Raw genomic sequence first — 16,791 nt, 5'->3', positions numbered from 1 at the left:
GTCCACCTCCTCAACCAAGACCTCCAGTGCATCTTTGGGAACCTCTGTGCATGTTCTCTTGCAGTTCCAGCCATTCCACGTCTTCCACCACTGATTGCATTGACAGTGCACCTCCCCTTTAGGAGGTACAGGCTGCCTTTAAGTAGTGCTGGCCATGCCCCCTGCTGGTGTGTGCAGCCACTCAGCAGCGCACGTAGCGCTGACTACATGAAGGAATCAGGTAAATGACCAGGCAGCACGAATCTTACGTGCTGCCTGCATCTCAACTTCCAGGCACGGGTTAATCACGCACCGCGACCACTGCACCCGGATTCGGGGGATATCGAATTTAACTCCCACTGTCTCATAATCTACACATTATTGTAGTAGTAGCTTCTGCTGTGCACTGTTTTAGGATGTATTGGACCTGAGCCCATTACTTCTATTTCCCTTTGCTCCTCCTCATGGATCCCTTTGGGCACTTCTCTCCTGTCTCCTCTTCACGTCACTCAGTCATGTCACCATTCATTTCTTTCCTCTCAAGTACTTTGCCCCCCCACCCCGGCAATCCCTATCACCATACGTCTCTACTCTTTTTTCCTACTCTCTTGCCACCCAGGCTTGAATATCACATGAATAAGCCCACAACTACCCTCTGTGTCTCTCTGTGAAAGATCCACCAAGACAATCTTTACTGCCTCCTTAGGGGCAGCAACCCCAGCTGCCCCATCTTCCTCTTTCACTGACCTTCCCGCCCAGCAAGCCTGGGGGAAACCTTGTCAACCGTCAAAGCATCCCACCTACTATGCTTTTGGACCCTGCCAGCAGATCAACAATTGTTACCCCTCTCCGCATTTCCCTCCAGAATGTCCAGCCACTCATGAATAAGGCCCTTGGCATTCACGACCTTATTGTGGATGATTGCGTTAACACCCTGGCTTTGACTGGAATTGGCTGATGGGTGGCGACACCTTTCCCCTTACTATAGCCTTCGCAGGTAGCTATACTTTCCATTAGCTGCACCACTCAAACTGCCGTGGTGGCAATACGTCCCTTATCATCAAATCATTCCTTGGTTTCTTCCCTTCTCCTCATTCAAGCACTTCACCTTGTTGAAACCCTCTCGCCTCTTCTTTAAAATCCTTGTTGTCTGCCAAACCCCACCCGAGTTTCTCGTTGAGATATCCTGTCCTTTTACTTTCTTAACCTCTGCACTCAGCAACTCCATATCCTCGGTGATTTTAATCTCCATCTCCGCTCCCCTTGCCCTCCTCTGAATTCCCAGCCCTCAATAAACTTCACCATCCATAAAAACTTATCGATCCATATTCACAGCACCCTCCCTCACTCTTGCCACCTCCTTTGGCCTCTCCACTCCCATTGTATTGATCACTGACAAGACCATTTCTGACTGCTTCCTTGTATCCCTCACCATCCACATCTCCTACTCTCGTCCAACCCTACTTCCTTTTGCATGCACCGCTGGAAAAAAAAACACTTCCCCAAGTTACTTACAATTGCAGTTTCAAGCTGCCTTTGGACCTCCATTCGGCACAATACTTCTGCAGCTATCGATCTGCTTACCCACTCCCTCAGTTCCACATTTTATGCCCATGTCCCAGCAAAATCCTTTCTCTCTCGCATCCTGGTTGTTTCCCCTGGTATAGCCACATCTTTGCTCCCTCAAGTTCAAGGCACACAGATGTGAACATATCTGGCACACAACATATTTAGCCATCCATCACCAGATCTGGCTGGACCTCATCATGTGCTATTGGGCTGTGCCCTCCTCTGCCAAAACCACCCACTACTCCAGTATCATGCTGGAGAACAAAGAAAACCCCCAGCTTCTTTTTTCCACTACCAACCATCTCCTTAAACCCCTCTCCTGATCCTTCCACCCTCACCTCCAACAACAAGGCAAGGAACTCATGGATTGTTTGTCACTAGGATTAAGATGATCTGTTCATGCCTCTGCCACATGCCCTCTTTCCCCTTCTCAATCAAGTCAAGTTTCCCCCTGCCCTAGCCCTGAACCTTCATCTCTCTCTTGTTTTTCTCATATTTCTTGTCATGCTCTCTCCAAGCTCATCTTGCCCATGGGATCCACCTCTTGCTTTCTTCACCCCATTCCCACTAAACTGCTGATTACTTAATACCCCCATGTTAGCTGACTTTGTAAATAGTTCTCTCTCCTCAGGCACTATTCCACTCCTTTCCAAAACTATCATTATCACCCATTCCTCAAAAAAAACTCTCTTGACTCTGCTGCTCCTGGAAACTAGTACCCCATCTCCAACCTTCCTTTCTTTTCCAAAATTCTTGAACGTGTTGTCACCCGTGGCCATCTTTCCCGCAACTCCCTGTTTGAATCTCTCCAATCAGGTTTCCTCCCCTGCCACAGCACCAATACAGTACTAATCAACCACAAATTACATCTTCTTTGACTGTGACCGTAGTGCATTATCTCTCTTCAGCCTCCTCAACTTCTCTGCAACCTTTGACACAATCAACTATTGATTTTTGTTTTCTTACACTTCCGTGAAGCATCTTGGGCCTTTTTTTACATTAAAGGTGCTATATAAGTGCAAGTTGCTTTTGTTGCTATGGAAAGAAAGAAAGAACTTGAATTTATATAGCATCTTTCACATCCTCAGGACATCCCAAAGGGCTTCACAGTAGATGAAGTACTTTTGAAGTGAGGTTGCTGTTATAACATAGTCAAATGCAGCATTCAATTTGTGCACAGTAAGGTCCCAGAAACAGCAATGAGACAAATTATTAAATATTATGTTTTTTAGTGTTGTTGGTTGAGTAAAAATGTTTGCCAGGTTACCAGGAGAAAGCCCTGCTTTTCTTTGAATAGGATTTTGGAATCTTTTGTATCCACCTGTGAGGGAAGACAGAGCCTCAGTTTAATGTCATATCCAAAAAATGGCACCTTTGACAGTGCAACAGTCCCTCAGTACTTATCAGTCTTTATATACTCACTTTCTTGGTGTATCACTGTCTGCAATGAATGCTGTTTGTCATTCCCTCCTCTGTTCTATAATATCTGGGCTCTTTTGTCTCTTCCATTTCCAACATTCATTTCCCTCATTTTCAGTCTGCCCTGTTTGCCCTTCTTGCCCCCCTTTCCATATTAATTTCCCTATGAACCCTCTCTGTAAGGACATTGGTACCAGTCTGATTCAGGTGAAATATGTCCTGCTTAGCAATTTGAAATCCTTTCTGCACAATCTGTCAAGCCGTGAAATGACATCATAATCTGTTCTCCCTACTTGGAGTAGGGAGTACTTATGCTGCGCTGCAGAGATGTGAGTCCACATTGTTCGCCTTTTATGGCCTTATATCTCCTGGTCCCCCCGCTCCTGCCCATATTCTTCAAGTGTCCAACAGATGCATACTAGGCACATGACCTTCGTTGCAGTCTGCAATCATATTTCTTTTTTGAGAGTTTATTGAGCTCGCTACTACTCTACATATATCTCAAATTTTTGTCTCCATTTAATGATTTAATACTTGCTTCAAATGTAAGCAATTGGTACTCTGGATGAATGAAGCCGCAGCTAGGTAACTTTGCACATTTCCCTCCAACTGGAAATGAACAAGCAACAATCCCTTAAAGCACATTAAAGCTTATAACAGTTGTTTACTTCCTGCAGTAAATTTCTAAGATGGGCAAAATATAACACTCATTCCATTAATGGAAACATGCAAATTTATGATGTAGTTAATCTATGCAGTCTATGGGGGGGGCATTTAAAATAAGGTGTCACTTACCTCCTCTGATCGCGCTGCCTTTCCGCCATGTCCAGATATTAACCTGCTCTTTTGAGCAGCCGTGCAGGAAGGAAGCGAGGTTCTACTTTACATATGGAGACCAGGTCCGAATATTTCATTAGGACCCAATCTGCAATTTCAACCTGAGGCCTAAGCAGGAAAGCAGTGTTGCCTCTGCCGTCAGGCAAACCTGTTGGGAGCCGGATCCTGGGCCAGAAGAGGTCCAGAAGGTAAGTTTGAAAGTTTTACTTTAGATTTCCTTGTGGGCCAGGAGGAGCAGGAGCCTCACAAGGAAATTTAAAATAAAGCTTGGTCCAAATATGGACAAAAGAGCTGAATTCCAGAGATGAGGTGAGAGTGACTGCCCTTCGGTCTAATGAGAGTGAGGAACTTAAAGTAATTAAGATTAGTAAAGAAAAAGTCTTGGAGAAATTAATGGGACAAAGCCAACAAATCCCCTGGACCTGATGGCCGACATACTAGGGTTCTAAAAGAGGTGGCTGCAGAGATAGTGGATGCATTGGTTTTGATCTTCTAGAATTCCTTAGATTCTAGAACAGTCCCTGTGGATTGGAAAGTAGCAAATGTAACCCTGCTATTCAAGAAAGAAGGGAGAGAGAAAACAGGGAACTATAGGCCAGTTAGCCTGACATCAGTAGTAGGGAAAATGCTAGAATCTATTATTAAGGACATAGTAACAGGGCACTTAAATCATAATATGATTAGGCAGAGTCACCACAGTTTTATGAAAGGGAAATTGTGTTTGACAAATCTGAGGGTGTAACTATCAGGGTGGATAAAGGGGAACAAGTGGATGTAGTATGTTTGGATTTTCAAAAGGCATTCGATAAGATGCCACACCAAAAGGTCTCACACATGGGCTCAAGGGATTGGGGGTAATATATTAGCATGGATTGAAGATTGGTGAATGGACAGAAAACAGAGTAAGAATAAACGGGTCATTTTTGGGATGGCAGGTTGTAACTAGTGGGGTGCCGCAAGGATCAGTGCTTGGGCTTCAACTGTTTACAATATATATCAATGACTTAGATGAAGGGACCGAGTGTAATGTATCCAAGTTCACTGACGATACAAAGCGAGCTGTTAGGGGGACGCAAAGAGGCTGCAAAGGGATTTAGACAGGTTGAATGGGTGGGCGAGAAGGTGGCAAATGGAGCATAATGTAGGAAAATGTGAAATTATCCATTTTGGTAGGAAGATTAGAAAAGCAGAATATTTTTTAAAAGGTGAGAGACAAAGAAATGTTGGTAGTCAGAGAGATTTCTTGTACATGAATCACAGGTACAGCAAGCAGTGAGAAAGGCAAATGGTATATTAGCCTTTATTGCAAGGGGGTTGGAGTATGAGAGTAAGGAGGTCTTGCTGCAATTATATAGGTCTCTGATGAGACCACATCTTGAGTACTGTGTACAGTTTGGTCTCATTACCTAAGGCACGTTAGAGGCGGTGCAATAAAGGCTCACTAGATTGATTTCTGGGATGAGAGGGTTGTCCTATGAGGAGAGATTGAGTAGAATGAGCCTATATTCACTGGAGTTTAGAAGAAAGAGAAGTAATCTCATTGAAACATATAAAATCCTTGTAGGGCTTGACAGGGTAGATGCTGAGAGACTGTTTCCCCGGCTGGAGAGTCTAGAACTAGGGGTCGTAGACTCAGGATAAGGGGTCGGCCATTTAGGACCGAGATGAGGAAAAATTTCTTCACTCAGAGGGTTGTGAGCATTTGGAATTCTCAGACTAGAGGGCTGTGGAAGCTCAGTCGCTGAATATATTCAAGACTGAGATCGATGGATATTTGGACACTAAACAAATCAAGGGATGTGGAGATAGGGATGGAAAGTGGAGCTGAGATAGATCATCAGCCGTGATGTTATTGAATGGCGGAGCAGGCTCGAGGGGCCATAATGCCTACTCCTGCTCCTATTTCTTATGTTCTTACAGAATCATAGAACTTTACGGCACAGAAGGAGGCCATTTGGCCCTTCGTGTCTTTGGCGGCCGAAAAAGAGCTATCCACCCTAATCCCACTTTCAGCACTTGGTCCATAGCCTTGTAGGTTATGGCGCTTCAAGTGCATATCCAAGTAATTTTTAAATGCAATGAGGGTTGCTGCCTCTACCCTTTCAGGCAGTAAGTACCAGACCCCCACCACCCTCTGGGTGAAAAAATTTCTCCTCAGCTTCTGACTAATCCTTTTACCAATTACTTTAAATCTATGCCCCCTGGTTATTGACCCCTCTGCTAAGGGAAATAGGTCCTTCTTATCCACTCTATCTAGGCCCCTCATAATTTTATACACCTCAATTAAATCTCCCCTCAGCCTCCTCTGTTCCAAAGAAAACAACCCAGCCTATCCAATCTTTAGCTAAAATTCACCAGCCCTGGCAACATCCTCTTAAATCTCCTCTGTACCCTCTCTGGTGCAACCACATCTTTCCTGTAATGCGGTGACCAGAACTGTACGCAGTACTCAAGCTGTGGCCTAACTAGTGTTTTATACAATTCTAGTGTAACCTCCCTGCTCTTATATTCTGTGCCTCGACTATTGAAGGAAAGTTTCCCGTATGCCTTCTTAACCACCTTATCTACTGTCCTGCGACCTTCAGGGATCTGTGAACATGCAGTTCAAGGCCCCTCTGTTCCTCTACACCTCTCAGTATCCCCCTCATTTATTGTGTATTCCCTTGCCTTGTTTGACCTCCCCAAATGCATTACCTCACACACTCCGGATTGAATTCCATTTGCCACTTTTCTGCCCACCTGGCCAGTCCATTGATATCTTCCTACAGTCTACAGCTTTCCTCCTCACGATCAATCACACAGCCAATTTTTATATCATCTGCAAACTTCTCAATCATGCCTCCTACATTTAAGTCCAAAGCATTAATATGTACCACAAAAAGCAAGGGACCTAGTACAGAGCCCTGCGGAACCCCACTGGAAACAGCCTTTGCTTCCTGCCACTGAGCCAATTTGGAGCCGCTTTCCCCTGGATCCCATGGACTTTTACTTTTCTGACCAGTCTGTGGGACCTTGTCAAAAGCCTTGCTAAAATCCATATAGACTACATCAAACACGCTACCCTCATCAACCCTCCTTGTTACCTCCTCAAAAATTCAGTCAAGTTAGTCAGACACGACCTTCCCTTAACAAATCCATGCTGACTGTTCTTGATTAACCTGTGCCTTTCTAAATGATTAATACTGTCCCTCAGAATTGTTTCCAATAATTTGCACACCACCGAGCTTAGGCTGACTGGCCTGTAATTACTTGTTTTTTCCCTTTCTAAACAACGGTACAACGTTAGCAGTCCTCCAGTCCTCTGGCATCATGCCTGTAGCCAGAGAGGATTGAAAAATGATGGTCAGAGCCTCTGCTATTTCCTCCCTTGCTTCTCTTAACTGCCTGGGATATATTTCATCCGGGCCTGGTGATTTATCTACATTCAAAGATGCTAATTCCCTTAATATTTACTCCTCACTATGTTTATCCCATCCAATATTTCACGCTCCTCCTCCTTAACTATAATATTATGATCTTGATGTCAAGACACCGTTCAACAGAGTGGCACCAAGGAGTCCTTGTAAAACTGAAGTCAATGGAGATAAGAGGGAGAACTCTCCAGTGACTGGAGTCATACCTAACACAAAGGAAGATGGTTGCAATTGCTGGAGGCCAATCATTCCAATCCCAGGACATCATTGCAGAAGTTCCTCAGGGCAGCGGCCTAGGCCAATCTATTTGCAGCTGCTTCATCAATGACCTACCCTCCATCATAAGGTCAGAAGTAGGGCTGTTCACTGATGATCGCACAGTTCAGCTCCTTTCGCAATTCCTTAGATAATGAAGCAGTTCATATCCACATGCAGCAAGACCTAGCCAACATCCAGGCTTGGGCTGATAATGACAAGTAACATTCATACAAGTGCCAGGCAATGACCATCTCCAACATAAGAGAATTTAACCAATTCCCCTTGACATTCAATGGCATTATCATCGTCAAGTCCCCCAACATCAACATCCTGTAGGAAAATGCCCCGAAGCGCTTCGCAAGAGCGTATTCAAAGAAAAATTGAGACTGAGTCAAAGAAGGAGATATTAGAAACATAGAAAATAGGAACAAGAGTAGGCCATTCGGCCCTTCGGGCCTGCTCCGCCATTCAAAATGATCATGTCTGGTCGTCTAACTCAGTACCCTGTTCCCGCTTTTTCCCCATATCCCTTGATCCCTTTAGCATTAAGAAATATATCTATCTCCTTCTTGAATACATTTAAAGACTTGGCCTCCACTGCCTTCTGTGGTAGAGAATTCCACAGGTTCACCACCCTCTGAGTGAAGAAATTTCTCCTCATCTTGGTTCTAAATGGCATACTCCGTATCCTGAGACTGTGACCCCTGGTTCTGGACTCCCCAGCCATCGGGAACATCCTCCCTGCATCTAGTCTGTCTCGTCCTGTTAGAATTTTATATGTTTCGATGAGATCACCTCTCATTTTTCTAAACTCTAGTGAATATAGGTCTAGTCGATCCAATCTCTCCTCATACGTCAGTCCTGCCATCCCAGGAATCAGTCTGGTAAACCTTTGTTGCACTCCCTCCATGGCAAGGACATCCTTCCTCAGATAAGGAGACCAAAACTGCACACAGTACTCCTGATTTGGTCTCACCAAGGCCCCGTATAACTGCAGTAAGACATCCCTGCTCCTGTACTCAAATCCTCTTGCAATGAAGGCCAACATACCATTCGCCTTCCTAACTGCTTGCTGCACCTGAATGCTCGCTTTCAGCGACTGGTGTACAAGGACACCCAGGTCTCGTTGCTCCTCCCCTTTTCCCAATCTATCACCATTCAGATAATAATCTGCCTTTCTGTTTTTACAACCAAAGTGGATAACCTCACATTTATCCACGTTATACTGCATTTGCCATGTTCTTGCCCACTCACCCAACTTGTTTAAATCACATTGGAGCCTCTTTGCATCCTCCTCACAGCTCACATTCCACCCCAGCTTTGTGTCGTCTGCAAACTTGGAAATGTTACATTTAGTTCCCTCATCCAAATCATTGATATATATTGTGAATAGCTAGGGCCCAAGCACTGATCCCTGCGGTACCCCACTAGTCACTGCCTGCCACCCGGAAAAAGACCCGTTTATTCCTACTCTCTGTTTCCTGTCTGTCAACCAATTCTCAATCCATGCCAGTATAATCCCCCATCCCATGTTCTTTAATTTTGCGTGGGACCTCTTGTGTGGGACCTTATCAAAAGCCTTCTGAAAATCCAAGTACACCACATCCACTCGGAAGGGTGACTAAAAACTTGGTCAAAGTGGTAAGTTTTAAGTCTTAAAGGAGGAGAGAGAGGCAGGGGGGTTTAGGTAGGGAATTCCAAAGTTTAAGGATTAAACGACTGAAGGCATGGCTGCCATTGGCGGGTTGAAGGGATTGGTGGATGCTTAAGAGGCCAATGTTGGAGGAACACAGAGTTCTTGGAGCATTGTAGGGCTCGAGGAGGTTACAGAGATCAATTTGTTTAGAGTTAAGAATCAATAGAGGCGCCATTACACTACTGGCTGTATTCTATAGGTCACCAATTAGTGCGAAGGATACAGAGGAGCAAATTTGCAAGGAAATTACAGGGAGATGCAAGAACTATAGGGTAGTGATAATGGGAGACTTCAACTATCCTAATATAGTAAACTGGGATAGTAATATTGTAAAGGGCAAAGAGGAGGAGCAGTTTCTGAAGTGTATTCAAGAGAACTTTCTTGATCATTATGTTTCTGGCCCAACAAGGAAGGAGGCATTGCTGGATCTGGTTCTGGGGAATGAGGTTGGTCAAGTGAAGCAAGTGTCAGTGGGGGAACATTTAGAGGACAGTGATCATGGTATCATAAGGTTTAGATTAGTTATGGAAAAGGCCAAGGAGCAATCAAGAGTAAAAATACTTAATTGGAGGAGGGCCAATTTCAGCGGGTTGAGAACGGATCTAGCCTGTGTAAATTGGAATCAAAGATTGGCAGGCAAAACTGTAATCGAACAATGGGCAGCCTTTAAAGAGGAGATGGTTCAAATACAGTCAAGGTACATTCCCACGAGGGGGAAAGATAAGGCAACCAAAGCCAGAGCTGCCTGGATGACAAATGAGATAGTAAGATGAAGCAGAAAAAGGCGGCGTATGACAGATGTCAGGTTATCCCTTGCCCCTAGCAGCCATCCTGTCATGTATCTGAAAATGAGCTGCCAACCTGGTGAAGGCACAACACTGGACTACATGCATGCTAAACAGCAGAAGCAGCATACTATAGTCAGAGCTGAGTGATCCAACAACCAACGGATCAGGTCAAAGCATGGGTCAAAGCATTGGGAGGATCATTGAGTTGACACGATGAAAGCATTGTTACAGCTGCTTGGGTAACTTGCACAAATTTTTGTTATCCTGTTTCTGTAATTGGAGACAAGCTGCACATTAACTGAGTGGTCGTTCTTCCTATTTACGAAGGCTCCTGGCTGGTCTTCTCATGCCTTGATGGCAACATGTGTGCAGCCTATTATGCCCTGTATGCGAGGGAATGTTGCCACTGCAACATATCCCTGAGCTCTCTCCCGTTGATTGTGGACGTCAATGGGGAAAGTGATGTACTGGTTTGCTCTGGCAAGGAGGGCATTGGGGGGCTACTTTATACAGCTGTGTACTACTGGCTTGGATATGCAGGAACTGTCCTCTGTAGCAGTTTGGAATGAGTCAATGGCAATGAAGATTAAGGGCTGTGGTGACTTTGAAAGCCACTGGCAAAGCATGGCCACCTGGTCCTGGAGACAGCAGTTCTTGTTGAAGAAGACTGCAGAGATCTGCAACAGCCAGCTTGGAGAAGCGCAATCTCCTGTCGCACTGCTCATCAGATAGTTCCAAGAAACTGACACTTGGCTCATAGACCCTGTTGCTGGGTAAGGCCTCTTACAAGCAGTACCCTTCACCTGCTGTCTCTTAATAGGACCGCCTGCTGGTTGTGCTAATTACCAAGGCTGCTGCTGCTGCTTCTTTTACTTTTTGTCTATCGAAATCAAACTGGCAATATTGTCACCCATGATAAGCAATTAAAGTTTACTGAGAGTAAGTAAGGCAAAATAATCTCAGAAAGAAGCAATCTGACAATCGAAACAGCATATAATGTCTCAAACCAAACATATTCCCTAAGAGGAAAAATAGGACATCCAAAACTAGAGCTTCCTGTATGACTAAGGAAATAGAGGTGAAAATAAAACAGAAATACAGAATACAGTAGAAAGCCAAGTAGAATACAGAGTACGGGGGGAAATTGAAAAAGGATATATGTAGGGCAAAGAGAGACCATGAGAAAAGATTAGCGGGTAACATAAAAGGGAACCCACAAATGTTTTATAAACATATAAAAAGTAAAACGCTAGTTAAAGGAATGGTGGAGCTGATGAGGGAGAAAATAGATAATCTTCTTGTGGAGACAGAGGGTATGACGAAGGTACTGAATGAGTACTTTGCATCTGTCTTCACAAAAGAAGAGGATGAAGTTAATGTTGCAGTAGAGGAGGAGGGCATAGAGATATTAGATAGGATAAAAATAGAAAAGAGATGCTAAATAGGTTGCCATACTCAAAGTTAACAAGTCACCTGGTCCAGATGGGATGCATCCTAGGTTGTTGAGGGAAGCAAGAGTGGAGATAACAGATGTTCTGACCACAATCTTTCAATCCTCCTTGGATATGGGAGTGGTGCCAGAGGACTGGAGAATTGCACCCCTGTTCAAAAAAAGGGGAGAGGGATAAACTTGGTAACTACAAGCCAGTCAGTCTAATGTCAGTGGTGGGAAAACTACTAGAGACCATTGTCAAGGACAAAATTAATTCTCACTTGGAGAAGCGTGGATTAATAAGGGACAGCCATCATGGAGCTTGACTAACATGATTGAGTTCTTTGATGAAGTAACAGAGAGGGTTGATGAAGGTAGTGCAGTAGATGTTGTATATATGGACTTTCAAAAGGCATTTGATAAAGTACCACATAACAGACTTATTGGGAAGATAGAAGCACGTGGGATTAAAGGGACAGTGGAAGATGCAGTTTAATACGTATAAGTGTGAAGTGATGCACTTTGGGAGGAACAACATGGAGAGGCAGTATAATCTAAATGGTACTATTTTGAGGGGGTGCAGAGGAGCCTGGGGGAGCATATTCACAAATCTTTGAAGGTGGCAGGGCAACTTGATAAGGCGGTTAAGAAAGCATATGGGATACTTGGCTTTGTAAATAGGGTCATTGAATACAAAAACATGAAAGTTATGTTAAACCTTCATAAATCACTGATTGGGCCTCAGTTGGAGTATTGTGTACAATTCTGGGCATCGCACTTTAGGAAGGATGACAACGCCTTGGAGAGGGTTCAGAAGAGTACCAGGATGATACCAAAGATGAGGGACTTCAGTTATGTGGAGAGATTGGAAAAGCTGGGATTGTTCTCCTTACAGCAGAGAAGGTTAAGAGAAGGTTTAATAGAGGTATTCAAAATTATGAGGGATTTGCATAGAGCAGGTAGGGAGAAGCTGTTTTCTCTGGCAAATGGGTCGGTAACCAGAGGTCATAGATTTAAAATAATTGGCAAAAGAACTAGAGGGGAAATTAGGAGAAATTTTTTCATACAGACAGTTGTTAGGATCTGAAACACACTTCCTGAAAGGGTAGTGGAAGCAGCTTCCGTAGGAACTTTCAAAAGTCAATTGAAGATGAATATACTTGAAGAGGACTAATTTGCAGGGTTATGGGGAAAAAGCTGGGGTGTGGGACTAAATTGGATAACTATTTCAAAGACTCAACACAGGCACGATGGGCCGAATGGCCTCCTTCTGTGCTTTCTCATTCTATGATTCCATATCTCTATGATCCAATTACCTGTAGGCGAGTGTCTCTTTATATAATGCTTCCAATGCCTCCAAGAGACCAAAAGCTGCTAGGTTTTACTAATGGCTTGAATGCTGAGCGAGACTTCCATAATTTTGCTTTAAAACTATGTTGGGGTGCTAATGACATCATAGAATCACAATTCCCATGTATTCATGAGGCCCCTGCCTGTCTCTGGCAGGCACCTCAGCCGACTAAAAAAAATGGGTGGCTATACTGGCATTCAGTGGGAAATGAGCAGTAAGGACTCTGAAGCAATTTTAACATTGTGCCCGCCCCATTCCCGCTGGGCCGAGTGGTTTAAAATCGCCCCAATGACGGCTGCATCCCTCTGGCATTGATTCTCTGACCATGTTCCTGTCACGTGTGGCTCCCTGGTGGTAAGCACAAAATCAGTGAATTTACCAAACAATGACGAGATGGGGGATTAAGGGGAAGAGCTAATTCTTGATAGACTATGGATCTGAAATGAAAAATGCTATTGTAGAGTGTAATACAGATTGTTGATCCACATTATCATTCTTCAATTTGAAAAGAATTAAAAGAATTTCTTAATCCAAGACTGTTTTCTTAGTGAAAATCAAAAGGAATAATCTAGCATTATTTTTAATATTTTGTGCAGAAATGGTGCTTGAAACACGATTTTAAATTTCAGATTGCAGTTTGTATTTGCCAAACTTGTTGCCTTAGATTTCAGCATTTGAACATACCATCCCTTGAGTCAGAAATTGAAATTACAATTGAACATATTCTTCAGCAATATGCAAGAGAGTTAATTCACATACAAAAGGTAAGAACGACCACTTTAAATTAGGTCATCCAGATGCACACTGTTGTATTTATATTTCTGCATTTATGAACTCACACGTATGCAACTGGAAAATTCTAATCTCTAATGCTTCAGTCAAACCTGAATAAAGTAAGTTTGGCCAAAGTGTGAATTTATGAAAATTATAATAGTAATGAGGAATACTGCTGGAGTTGAAGAAGGAGTGTTCTTCATTTTTTTTTTCATTGCTGCCGTTCACTAAAACTACTAGAATTGAGAAATGTGTATTTGGTGTTGCTTCTATTGAGGAAGATGTATTTTTAATTTGGCGTCCACCAAATAGCGATGGATTTACCAGAAAGAGAACATTGCAGAAATGGAAAAAAACATAAAATGAGATATCTGTTTAAGAAATTTTGATGTTGGCACGTGTCCACCCTGAATTCAGTGTAGGGCACTAACTTATTTTTCTGAGTGGTAGATACATTCCCTCAAAACTGCAGCTACGCCACAAGTTATTTATTTTACTTTAAAGTGACTTATTTAGCTCAGTTTTTGTTTCTTTCCCAACTAGTATAATTGACATTTTTACCATTTTTGTTGAAGTTCATTTTTTCCTTAAGTATCTGGCCAACATCAAGAGAAATAATCTACTGGTTTTAAACAGAGCATTTACTATGGCTGCATTACGATTTTAGATCTTGTCAGATTTGTCTGGAATTCTTGACCCTTAAAAGTTGGAACTTGCTATTTTAAATTTTTCTCAGGATGTGGACGAAGCTGGCAAGGCTGCATTTATTGCCCATCCCAAGCTTCCCTGAGAAGGTGGTGGTTGACCTTTTCCCTGAACCAATGCAGCCCTTGTGGCAATGGTGCTCCCACAATGGTGTTAAGTAGGGAACTCCAGGATATTGACCCAGTAATGATGAAGGAATGGCAATATACTAAGTCAACATGGTGTTACCTCTCTTGAAATTTGGAGGTGATGGTATTTCCATGAAATGGCTACTCCTGCCTTTGTTGTTGGGTCAAGGACAGAATCTAATTGGTTAGAGTTAAGAAACAATAGAGGTGCCATTACACTACTGGGTGTATTCTATAGGCTACCAACCAGTGGGAATGATATAGAGGAATAAATTTGCAGAGAAATTACAGAGAGATGCAAAAGCCATTGAGTAGTGACAATGGGGGACTTCAACTATCCTAATATAGACTGGGATAGTAATAATATAAGGGGCAAAGTCTGTTCAGGAGAACTTTCTTGACCAGTACGTTTCCAGCCCAACGAGGAAGGAGGCATTACTAGATTTCTGGGGAATGAGGCGGGTCAAGTGGAGCAAGTGTCAGTGGGGGAACATTTAGGGAACAGCGATCACAGTATCATAAGGTTTAGAATAGCTATGGAAAAGGACATGGACCACTCTAAAGTAAAAATACTCAATTGGAGGAGGGCCAATTTCAGTGGAATGAGAATAGATCTGGCCCGGGTAAATTGGAATCAAAGATTGGCAGGCAAAACTGTAATTGAATAATGGGTGGCCTTTAAGGTGGAGATGGTTCAGGTACAGTCTAGGTACATTTCCACGAGGGAGAAAGGTAGGGCAACTAAAGCCAGAGCTCCCTGGATGACAAAAGAGATAGAGAGTAAGATGAAGCAGAAAAAGGGGGCGTATGACAGATGTCAGGTTGATAACAAAAGTGAGAACCAGGCTGAATATAGAAAGTTCAGAGGGGAAGTGAAAAAGGAAATAAGAGGGGAAAAGAGAGAGTATGGGAATAGACTGGCGGCTAACATAAATGAGAATGCAAAAGTCATCTTTTACATATAAATTGTAAACAGGCAGTAAGAAGAGGGGTAGGGCGGATTATGGACCAAAAATTAGATCTACCCATGGAAACAGAGGGCATGGCTGAGGTACTAAATGAGTATTTTGTATCTGTCTTTACCAAGGAAGAAGATGCTGCCAAAGTCACAGTAAAAGGGGAGGTAGTTGAGTTACTGGAGGTACTTGAAAGGCTAGCTGTACTTAAAGTAGACAAGTCACCCGGTCCAGATGGGATGTATCCTAGGTTGCTGAGGGAAGTAAGGATGGAAGTTGCAGAGATGCTGGCCATAATTTTCCAATTCTCCTTAGATACGGGGGTGGTGCCAGAGGAGTGGAGAATTACAAATGTTACACCCTTGTTCAAAAAAGGTGTAAAGATAAACCCGACAACTACTAGCCAGTCAGTTTAACCTCGGTGGTGGGAAAGATTTTAGAAACGATAATCTGGGACAAAATTAAGTCACTTGGACAAGTGTGGATTAATAAAGGAAAGCCAACACAGATTTGTTAAAGGCAAATCATGTTTAACTAACTTGATTGAGTTTTTTGATGATGCAACAGAGAGGTTTGATGTTGTGGATATGGACTTTCAAAAGGCGTTTGATAAAGTGCCACATAATAGGCTTGTCAGCAAAATTGAAGCCCATGGAATAAAAGGGACAGTAGCAGCATGGATACAGAATTGGCTAAGTAACAGGAAACGGAGAGTAGTGGTGAACGGTTGTTTTTCGGACTGGAGGAAGGTATGCAGTGGTGTTCGCCATAAGTCGGTACTAGAACCACTTCTTTTTTGGATATATATTAATGACTTGGACTTGGGTGTACAGGGCACAATTTCAAAATTTGCAGATGACACAAAATTTGGAAGTGTAGTAAACAGTGAGGAGGATAGCCGTCATCAATGACCTTCCCTCCATCATAAGGTCAGAAATGGGGATGTTCGCTGATGATTGCACAATGTTCAATTCATTTGCAACTCCTTCGATAATGAAGCAGTCCTTGCCCGCATGCAGCAAGACCTGGACAACATCCAGGCTTGGGCCGATAAGTGGCAAGTAACATTCGTGCCAGACAAGTGCCAGGCAATGACCATCTCCAACAAGAGAGAATCTAACCACCTCCCATTCAGCATTACCATCGCCGAAACCCCCACCATCAATATCCTGGGGGTCACCATTGACCAGAAACTAAACTGGACCAGCCACATAAATACTGTGGCGACAAGAGCAGGTCAGACGCTGGGTATTCTGCGGCAAGTGACTCACCGCCTTTCCACCATCGACAAGGCACAAATCAGGAGTAAGATGGATGAGTGCAGCTCCAACAGCACTCAAGAAGCTCGACACCATCCAGGACAAAGCAGCCCGCTTGATTGGCACCCCATCCACCATCCTAAACATTCACTCCCTTCTCCACCGGTGCACCGTGGCTGCAGTGTGTACCAACTACAGGATGCACTGCAGCAACTCGCCAAGGCTTC

The 16,791-nt window shown here is 43.5% G+C and overlaps 1 protein-coding gene across 1 annotated transcript in view; it reads left to right on the top strand.

Moving 5' to 3' along the window:
- Window positions 1-16,791, top strand: part of LOC137322209 (dynein axonemal heavy chain 8-like) — a 1,675,662-nt gene that overhangs the window by 334,877 nt on the left and 1,323,994 nt on the right. Inside the window, exon 15 of the mRNA XM_067985325.1 lies at window positions 13,407-13,506. Coding sequence (XP_067841426.1) covers window positions 13,407-13,506 — 100 coding nt within the window. The remainder of the gene's footprint in view (window positions 1-13,406; window positions 13,507-16,791) is intronic.

Source organism: Heptranchias perlo, chromosome 5 (assembly GCF_035084215.1).
Source record: "Heptranchias perlo isolate sHepPer1 chromosome 5, sHepPer1.hap1, whole genome shotgun sequence".
Lineage (NCBI taxonomy): Eukaryota > Metazoa > Chordata > Chondrichthyes > Hexanchiformes > Hexanchidae > Heptranchias > Heptranchias perlo.
This window is presented reverse-complemented; position numbering and strand designations above follow the sequence as displayed.